At 34.9% G+C, this 10,942-nt stretch overlaps 1 protein-coding gene across 1 annotated transcript in view; it reads left to right on the top strand.

Moving 5' to 3' along the window:
* Nucleotides 1–10,942, top strand: part of UBXN4 (UBX domain protein 4) — a 75,890-nt gene that overhangs the window by 12,397 nt on the left and 52,551 nt on the right. The window contains exons 2-5 of the mRNA XM_007952501.2: nt 1,177–1,279; nt 5,228–5,256; nt 5,782–5,900; nt 7,117–7,294. Coding sequence (XP_007950692.1) covers nt 1,177–1,279; nt 5,228–5,256; nt 5,782–5,900; nt 7,117–7,294 — 429 coding nt within the window. The remainder of the gene's footprint in view (nt 1–1,176; nt 1,280–5,227; nt 5,257–5,781; nt 5,901–7,116; nt 7,295–10,942) is intronic.

The following is a 10,942-nucleotide window of genomic DNA, read 5'->3' as shown; positions in this document are numbered from 1 at the left end:
AATAAAATAAAATAAAAAAAAACTCAGAATGTGGCTTGAAAACATTTTTTCAATCTGTAAATTGACAAAGGTTGGTCACTTTTGAGAAAGCACTTAGCTTTGCTAACCTCAGATATTTTCTAATGGCTCAAATCAGGTAAATTTCCTTCTGCCCACCAAGAACTGATTATGCTAAAATCTAGACATTACAAGTGAAATTTGAAACAGTCTTGATCTATATAAATCTAAGCCTTGATAGATATAATTTTAAAAACATTTTTAATTTTTATTATGGAGTTACATATTTCTACTACCCCAAGAAGTCTTCATGACCAAGGTAATTGCTGTGCTGAATTTTATCACCATGGATTAGCATAATTTTTATAAAATGATAATAGCACAATATCATACTTATAATGATAATTAAGGAGCTCTGGTGGCAGAGTGCCTACGGCATTTGACTGCTAACCAGAAGGTTGGTGGTTTAAACCCACCAGCCTCTCTGGAAGGAAAACTGGGCTATCTACTTCTGTAAAGATTTACTACCTCGAAATCCCGGTGGGGGTTGCTGAGTCAGAATTGACTTGATGGCAGTAAGGTTTGGTTTTGGTTTTTTATAATGATAATTAGCATACCTGTAATAAAGGCAAGTCCAAAACTAAGTAGAATTGGACTTACCGCTATCTACCCTGGAGGAATTTTGAAGAACAAGTACTTTGATGTGGAAGATCTTGAACTCCTGAACAGAAAGGTTCTGCACTCAGTAAGGGTATTGTACTTTTATTTTTAAAATCATGCTGTTTACAAAAGCCAAAATAGACATTTTTCTTGATGACTTCTTATTGTTGGTGATACTGTTTACCTTAGAATTTGAATGTCATCTTTTAGAATATACTTCATATAATTTGAATAGCAGAATTTCATTTTCATTGATCTTTATGTCAACAGTGCATTAACACTTTTCATTTTATGGCAAAAAATCAGTTTTCGAATTTGATAGAAAATGTTATTTGTGGGACTATATTTTATTTGAAGTTCCATTTTTCCAGGGAAAAGAGTTTGCAATCCTTGTCTCACTCCTGATCTTAGGAGGAAAACTTTGAGCTTTTTTTCCATTGAATATGTTAGCTGTGGGTTTTTCATAAATGCACTTTTTCAGATAATCACTGTAATAAGAATCCTTAAAATGTTTTACAGGTAATGATGAGCAGTCTACACAGATGGCAGCAAGCTGGGAAGATGAGAAAGTGACAGAAGCATCCTCAGACAGTTTTGTTGCTATTAAAATCGATACCAAAAGGTTTGCTCATGTTTTAGTATTTCATGACTTTTAAATGTTATAATCATAGTCTTTGGTTGTGATTTATGGTGATTCTTTTGGACTAGGACTAGAATATTGATGCTACATTTTTAGATGTCTAAGGCATATCAGAGGCTTAAATTCTGACTGCCATTTTCCATAATATTATAATTATTATATCTTACCTAATAATATAATTATTATAATTATACCTTGCTGAAAATTCTTCAAATTTTCCTAGTGCCAAGGAAGCTGTGTGACATGTACCAGGAATGCAAAGAGGAGAGTGATCCCCAGTTCCCAAGAACTTGGAAGTAACTGTAAATCTTATATGGAATATTTCTGAAAAATTAACTAACCACTCTCTTGGATCCTGTATATGGGAATGGAGCCATAATTGAATAGGAATAAAGACATTTATAGATCCCTCATAGCAGTTGATATCCTCAAATCTGTTCTGTTTCAGCGTCCTTCCTCCGTCCTTCATACTCCTTAACTTTTTATTATAGAAACTTTCAAACATACCCAAAAGTAATTGAATGTAGTGAATCCCCCTTGTGTACTTGTCAGCTAGCTCTGACAATTATCAACTCATAGCCAGCCTTGTTTCATTTATATCCCCACCTCCTTCCATTCATCCCATCCCATACAATTTTTTAAAGATTTCGTTATGACAGAATACATAAAACATTTGCCATTTCAACCATTTTTATGTGTATAATTCAGTGACATTGAATTTTATGTGAATAATTCAGTATCATCACTATCTATTTCCCATCTTTTTGGTGGTGTGGTGCCTAAGGGATTTGACTGCTAACCAGAAGGCTGGTAGTTCAAACCCATCAGCCACTCCTCAGGAGAAAGATTGGGCAATCTACTTCTTTAGTGATACTGCCTTGGAAACTGAAGCAGGGGTCGCTATGAGTCGGATTCTACTCGTTGGCAGTGAGTGTTTTGTTGTTGTTAATGGACACTTTAAGCTTTCTTATGGATTCTTTGGGGTTTTATATGTATATGATCATGTCATTTATAAATACAGATAATTTTACTTCCTTTCCAAATTGGATGCCTTTTATTTATTTATTTTTTCCTTGACTAATTGCTCTGGCTAGAACTTCTAGTACAATGTTGACTGGCAGTGGTGAAAGTGAACATCCTTGTCTTACTCTTGATCTTAGGAGGAAAGCTTTCAGCCTTTTTCCATTGAGTGTGTTAGCTGTAGGTTTTTCATAAATGCACTTTTGCATGTTGAAGAATTTCCCTTCTATTCTTTGTTTGCTGAGTGTGTTTATCATGAAAGAGTGTTGGATTTAGTCAAATTCCTTTTCTTTATCAGTTGAGATGATCAAGTCTTTTCTTTTGTTCTGTTAGTGGTGTAATACATTCATTGATTTTCTTTTGTTTAACCACCTTCATATTCCTGGGATAAATCCCCTTTGGTCATGGTGTATCATTCTTTTAATCATGTTGAATTTTGTTTCATAGTATTTCAGTAAAGATTTTTGCATCTGTATTCCATAAGGTCATCCCATATAATTTTCAAACAAAACCTAGATACCATATCATTCCATCTATAAATATTTAAGTATGCCTCTGAAATAGAGGGATTCTTATATTTTTGACATTACTCAAAAGTACTTTTTTAAAAATCCAGCTCAGTTTTTCAGTAGAGTTTTTTTATAGTCTGGATTTCATTGTTTGCACTCCCGTTGATGTCATTTAATTTATTCCTCTGTTCTTTATTTCCTGTAAATTAATAGTTGTGTCTTGAGACTTGATCACATTCGGGTTTTTTTTTTTATCAAGACTACTTCAAAGGTAGTGGTGGTTTGTCTTCCATCAGAAGGTATACAGTGTCTGGTTTTCTCTTAATGATGTTAGCAGGTATTGGTGATCAATGCCTATAAATACCAATTCATTAGTAGTTGCAGAATGGTATCTGATGATATTGATACTATCAGAGTGAATAAGATGTCTGAAAATATGATTAACCTAAAAACCAAACCAAACCCACTGCCATTGAGTCGATTCCAACTCATAGCAACCCTATAATACAGAGTAGAACTGTTCCATAGAGTTTCCAAGGTTGTAAATCTTTAAGGAAGCAGTCTGTCTCATCTTTCTCCACCAGAATGACTGGTGGGTTCAAACTGCGGACCGTTTGGTTAGCAGCCAAATGCTTTAACTACTGTGCCACCAAAGCTCCTTGACAAGATTAAACTGTTCAGAAATTTATCTGTTAGTGTATAAACTTTAGAATTTTCCATGTACAATGTTGTTCTTATGTGCCGTCGAGTCGGCCCCGACTCATAGCAACCCCTCCTTGGGTTTCTGAGGCAGTATCACTACGGAAGTAGATTGCCCCATCTTCCTTCCGAGGAGTGGCTAGTGGATTTGAACCGCCAGCCTTCTGGTTAGCAGTCAAGTGCCTTATACACTACACTATCAGAGCACCCATGTACAGTGTACAAGAACAATAAAAAAATATTAGAACAAAGCAAATCCTAGTACAGTCTGGCTCACAGTAAATTATTGAACTATACATTTATTGAGCTGTGAAAGTTTTGTAAAAGGAATTTACAGCATATGTATTATATTGTCCATTACTTTCCATAAGCATGTTTTAGAGTCAGGAAGGGTAGGAGGAATATGGGAATATGGAAGAAATGAGAATTTCAGAAATTCTTACAATTATGTACAGATTGATTTATCTAGCATTTTTTAAACAGGCTTTCTCTTAGGGATGTATGGATTCCTGTGTATGGTGGTGGTTTATATTTGTTATCATCATAATAGAATCTAATATATCTTAAATTATGAAAAAAAAATTTATTATATAATAATAATTAAATTACCTAGTATTTAGAGGGCATTTTATTTTATGTGTACATTTATATTTATTTATTTATGGAGACACCTGCATAGAAAATAGATTGATAGGAAATACATCAAAATATATGGTAGTTATTTCAGATATAGTATGATTCTGGACATTTTTTTTCTTTATTGTCATCATGTTGGCTCTGACTCATTTTCAAATGTTTTTATGTTGATCATGTTTTTTACTTTGCAAACACAAAAACATTTAGTTCTTGGAAGTATTAATTTGACTCTTGGAACTGCTCATCTACATTGATCAATGTCTCTTGTTTGTATTATTAGTATAAAGTTTACCTTCCGTCTACCCTAACCACCCAATTACGTTCTTTGGAGTCAGCCATTGTAACCAATTTCTATGTATCTTTCCAGAGATTTCTTCCATATAATCAAGAAAATATATTTTTATCTGTTTTCTTTTTCTTTTTTACAAAGATGGTAGTATTTTGACATACTTTTTCTGCACCTTTTTTTTTTCTGGATTTTGTTTTGTACCTTTTCTTTTTTATTGTTGTTATATGCCGTCGAGTCAGACCCGACTCATAGTGACCCCTCCTTGGGTTTCCGAGGCAGTATCACTACGGAAGTAGATTGCCCAACCTTTCTTTTTTATAGTTGTATAATTAATCAGTTTTGCTATTGGATATTTAGATTATTTCAAATTCTTGGTTATTACAAAGTATTACATTGTCACTTGCACAAGTAAGTGATAAATAGACATTATACCTTTTTTTACAGTTTAATATATTGTATTCAGGTATGTTTACTTGCTGCTGAGGAAGTAACTTGGCAGATACTAATTAATTACACTTTTTAGCAGCCAGATCCAGATACCAGTTTGTAGGTTGCAAGAGCAATTGGTTCTTTAATCTGAAAATTATAAAATAAACATGCCAAGAAAGTCTTGTGAAATAAGAATTATATATTTTTCTTTTAGCTCATGGCTGTGAAAGGGACTGGTAATTTCAGAGAAATACTTTTGATTAGTACAAAACATTTTATAAAAGCAACTTATCGTTTGGTAAATAGTTGCATTCATCTGCTGACTTAGTGTTTGATTTTGTTTTACAGTGAAGCCTGCCTACAATTTTCACAAATCTGTATCCTTTCAGAGAAGAATCAGTTTATATTTTGCTAGAGTGTTTACCTTTCTTTGGTTAATTCATGAAATTTAAAAAGTATTCATATTTTTAGGAAATCATGCATTCTCATTTATAGAAATTATATACTAAGTGTTTTTTGAGATAATACGGTATAGGAAATGGGAACATAGAGAGTTTTTAATATTGTGAATATCTGAAAATCAATATGGAGAAATTTGGTTAGTATGTTAGAAGTAGCAGGCAAGAGGCAGCTCGTGGGCAAGATGGAGATAGAAGAAAGTTGTGATGGAGGGAAATGTAGTGATGTTCTTCACTCACATATGCTATACAAATAATACATAAATAATTTCATGTATCACATGCACTACATGTGTAGTGATATGATAGGTGAATTTATTAAACATTAGCTGATTATATTGTGAAATTCATAAAAATAATTTTGTTTTGCTGTATTATCCATACTGTTTCATAAAATTTCCTGCTTGTTTCATATGAATTGTTAGACTTAATTAAACTGTACAGATCCTGTAGTGTGTGTTCCGTCCAGTTTCTTTATTGGAGACAGTGGAATTCCTTTGGAAGTAATAGCAGGAAGTGTTTCTGCAGATGAACTTGTTACCAGAATTCACAAAGTCCGACAGGTGAGAAGAAACAGAACTCTTTGCGTAACATCGGAAAATAGGTTAAGCATTTTGTATTGGAATATTTCTGGAGTCCCTCTTTATTTTCAGGAACCTGCCAATGCCATGAAACTTTGAAGGTAGTAAATACTGTGCTGGGCTGGTTTTCAAAAGAGCATTTTGAAGTTGGATGTGCCTATACCTAATACTTCAGTGACTTCTTATTCTCTCTTCTTTTTTTCCTCTCCACCTCCCCCAATCACATCATGCACATCATCATTATGGCAGTCCCTGGATTACAACAAATTCCATTCTTAAGTCTGTCTTTTAAGTTGAATTTATACGTTAGTCACACAGTTAGGCATGGTTCATATCTAACGCCAGTCAAATGTTTATCTTAGTGTGCAATTTATAATGTACCTTTCTATATATAAAAACATTTAAAAAAAAAAAAAAGGTCCATATACCCCAAATATCTTTAATAATACACTAGTAATGATAATATTGGGAGCTCTGGTAGCATAGTGGCTAAGGTACCTGACTGCTAACCAGAAGGTTGGCGGTTCAAATCCACCAGCCACTCCTCAGAAGGAAGATGGGGCAATCTACTTCCATAGTGATACTGCCTCGGAAACCCAGGTCGGGGTCACTGTGAGTCGGGTCTGACTCGACGGCACATAACAACAACAACGATAATGTTTTGATCCCATTGCAAAATATAGCACCTGTTATTAGGAACCGTTGTTATTACTTGACTTTTTTAATGTAATAGACTTTACAAGGGTTGGCTCATAATTGTGGGTTGTACATAATTTGTCATAACCCAGGGATCGCCTATCCTTGTTTTGAGGGAGAATTGTTCTCTCATTATGGTCCTAACAGCAATATGTCATACTGCTTGACAAATTTAAAAATCTTATGTTCAATAATTTCTCATTTGCATCCACTTGAATTCTGATATAAAGAATTGGATCTCAGTGGGCTAATGACTAGTATACCTTATAACTTTTTCTTTGAATTCTATTTTGAAAGAAAATCAATAGTGTGCTTTAAGAATCTTTATGCTCTTACCTGCTTGCAGTTGGATTTCATAATGTGATTAAGTCATGTTTAGGATTACACATTTTAGATTTTAGTACTTCTCCCTATTGCAGAGTGTAAATTGATTTAACTCATATTTTGGTTTAATATGCCTTGGCATATTATTCTTATTAATTCCAATTTGTTTTCTCCCTAGATGCACTCATTAAAAGTTGAAACATCAGTTGCAAATGGGAACCAGTCAGAAAGTTCAGTTTCTACTCCATCCACTTCATTTGAACCTAACAACACTTCTGAAAACTGTCAGATCAGAAATGTCAACCTTTCTGAGACACCACCCACTTCTCCTGATGCAAAGTCAGATATTGCAACAGGTACTTTTTCTTTCTTTTTTATTATTGAGATATGTGTGAGTGTGTTTCTGTGTGTATTTGCCATCATTCATTTTGAGATTTTACATCTTTAGATCAACCATTTTTACGTATATAATTGGTTAACATGAATTACATTCACCATGTTCTATAGCTATTATCACTATCCATTTCCAAATTCTTCATCACCCTTAACAGAAACTCAGTACCCCTTAAAGCAATAACTCTGCTTTTTCCCCCTCCCACCTATACCTGGTAACCAGTAATAAACTTTGGTTTCTATGCATTTGTCTACTATCCATGGAAGTGAAATCATGCAATATTGGTCCTTTTGTGTCTGACTTATTTCATTCTGTGTAATGTTTACAGAGTTCATCCATGTCAAAGCATGTGCTAAAACTTAATTTATCGTTATAGCTGAATAATCGTTTTATGCATAGACTTCATTTTGTTTATTCATTGTTGATGGGCATTCGGGTTGTTTCTACCCTTTGGCTATTGTGAATAATGTTGCAGTGTACCCTTTTGGATATAGTGGATGTACTCCTTCATTTCATTTTAAAATATAGGCCATCAATAAGTATCTTTAAAAACAAATTGATTGCATAGTTTTCCCTCCGATTCATTTAACTTAAAAGTTAAGGGTTGTCTTAAATACATTTCTGTGTCATTTAGGGGCAGAAGGGCATAAATTTAAATGCAAATAGTCAACAGTACAGAACAGTTGATCAGTAAGATCTATTAGTGGGCTGTGGTTCAAGGAATGTCATAATGACATCTAGCAGTTTTATAAATCTCTTCTTAGCCTACCTTAGAAGAGTTTGAAAGATTCAAATGAACTAGTGTATTTGGAATTGTGTTTATAAACTATAAATGCTATATACATTTAAGGGACTAGTATTTGTATGATTTTAGATGGAATTAAAAGTATAAAATAGAGCTTATAGAAATAACAGGTGTGAGTACAAAGGCAATAATACAAAAAAAAGGCAAAAGAAAACTTTTATATTGTATATTGGGGATTGTATTTGGTGTAATACAGCCTTGTATTAAGCAGGGTGGCACAAATGGTCTGTCCTTGTTTACTAACTGAAAGCTTGAGAATTTGAACCTGTCTAGTAGCAAGGCAGAAGAAAGGCCTAGTGATCTGCTTCTGTAGAGATTACAGCCAAGAAAAAACTATGGGGCAGTTATACTCTATAGTACATAGAGTCTCCATAAGTTGGAATTGACTTGACACCAGTGGGTTTGATTTTGATTTATTGAACAACATTGAGTTAGATAAATCAAAAAGTTAGAATATCAATATTGTAATGGATAATTCTCCTCCAACATCTCTGACAGATAGTCCTTTAGCCTCTACTTGAGTATATTTAATTATGGGGGCAGCTTATTGTCTTACTAGGAAGCCTGTTCTATTGTTCAATAGCTCTATTTTTAGAAAAATTCTTATATTAAGTTGAAATTTGGTATATAATTTCTCATTAGCTTGAAATCAGTACTGCTTTCTGGATTTATAATGACAAGTCTTTGAATATTTAAAGAACAGCTATCCAGTTCCCTCTGAATAGTGTCATTTTGAGATAAAACATCCTCAGAACATTCAAATTCTGAATGGATACATAATTAGAGGACTTTATTATGGATATAGTCCATCGAGGTCTACAAAAGAATAATTATCTTTTACATTTAACTGGAATTTGTCGTTTGTTGTTCCACTATTTTCTAGTCTCTCTAATTTTCGATCAAAAGTTCATGGTCATTTACATTTTTTTTCCAGTATGGAATGTATTGTTTTCTTTGGTAGCTTTTTTTGTGTGTGTGTGATTTGGGTGAAAATTTAAAGAACAAATTCATTTTCCATATAGCAGTTCACATATACTTTGTCTTATGACATTGACCACAATTTACCACAATGCAACAGTTCCCCTCCCACTTCCTCCTGATAGTTACCTCCTCCCTGTATCCTTACCTCCATGCACTTCTGCCCCCTGAGCTGTCTCCCTGTGCATAAGCAGCCCTTCTTTCTCCCATTATTGTTCTCTCCAAGGAGTGTATCTACCTCAGGTAAATGTTCAACTCACATGCCTGTCTTTTGTTTGTCTGGAAGCCACAGGTGTGGGTTCAATTCCACACCTGAAGGGCAATTGGGGGCCATTGTCTCAATGGTTCCACCAGGCTCTAATGGACCAAAAAACCTAGTACTCCCCCTTTTTTTTTCCTCCAAATGATTTTGAGTTTTGTTACATCTTGTTCTCCCTCTCTATCCAGGATCTGCTACATAGAACCTTTGCAAGTGGTTGACAGTGGTAGCCGGGCACCATCTAGTTCTTCTGGTCTCGTAGTTGTATAGGCTGCGGATCGGATGGTGTCCCAGTCGTTAGGACTAATTGTTTCCATGAATTTTTGGTTTTCTTCATTCTTCTTTGCTGTGGACAAGGAGAGACCCATTGTTGCATCTAGATGGCAGCTTGCAGGTTTTTAAGATCCCAGTCGCTACTCACCAAAGTAAGAGGTAGAACAATGTTTTGTGTAGCATGTTATGCCAGTTGAGCTTGATGTCCCCTGTGACTATGGTCCCGAGCTCACAGGTTCAACAACTCAGTCCCTCTGGATAGCTGGCTGTGACCAAGAAGTGACTACAATCTGCCCCTTTTCAGTTCTACTTTACACCTGGGAATTCAGATCATACAAATAAACTTATAGAACCATTGTCTGCCAACCCTATACATGGTCTTGGGTAAAATCCTCACTTCATAGACATATCTGCTAGTTCAGCTTATCCACCCATCTATCCACTCGTATACCCGTGTTTACCTTCACTGATAATGCTGTACTCTGTGTGCAGAAGGGTTCATCTTTGTTGTCTGTACCTCCCATGTACCTCTCTATGTCTTCCTCTTCCTCTTCCTCAGTGCCACAATATTGGTCACTCGCATTTGGTACATGCCCTTTTCTTCACCCAAATCAATACTTATCTCTATCTATCTAACCATATTCCCTACCCTCCCCTTCCATCCCTGGTAACCAACCAAAAAATTACCTTCCATAGATAAACCTTTCCTTGACTTTCAATAACTAATAAAATATTTGTCCTTTTGTGATTGACTTATTTCACACAGCATAATGTCCTCCAAGTTCATCCATGTTATGTGGTGTTTTGCAGAGTCCACATTATTTTCTAGCATTGCATAATATTCCATTGTGTGTATGTACCATAGTTTGGTTATCCATTCCTCAGTTGATGGACACCTAGGTTGTTTCCATCTTTTGGCTATTGTTAATAGTGTTGCAGTGAACATGGGTGTGCATATGTCTGTTCTTGTCATGACTCTCACTTCTTTAGGATATATGCCTAGTAATGGAATGGCTGGGTCAAATGGTATTTCTAATTCCAATTTTTTAAGGAATCACCGTACTGGTTTCCACAGTACTTGTACCATTTTACAGTCCCACCAGCAGTGTGTGAGAGTCCAGATCTCTCCACATCCTCGTCAGCATTTGTTATTTTCTGTCTTGTTGAACTTTGCTACCAGTGCTGGAGCAAGATGGAACCTCATTGTTGTTTTGATTTGCATCTCTCTAATAGCTAATGATCGTGAGCATTTCTTCATATGTTTGTTGGCTGCTTGAATAACCTCCTTGGTGAAG

The sequence above is a fragment of the Orycteropus afer genome, unplaced genomic scaffold (genome assembly GCF_000298275.1).
Source record: "Orycteropus afer afer isolate SDZICR_OR568_19922 unplaced genomic scaffold, OryAfe1.0 scaffold00342, whole genome shotgun sequence".
Classification (NCBI taxonomy): Eukaryota; Metazoa; Chordata; class Mammalia; order Tubulidentata; family Orycteropodidae; genus Orycteropus; species Orycteropus afer.
Note: the sequence above shows the minus strand (reverse complement) of the source record. Positions and strands in the feature narration are given on the sequence as shown.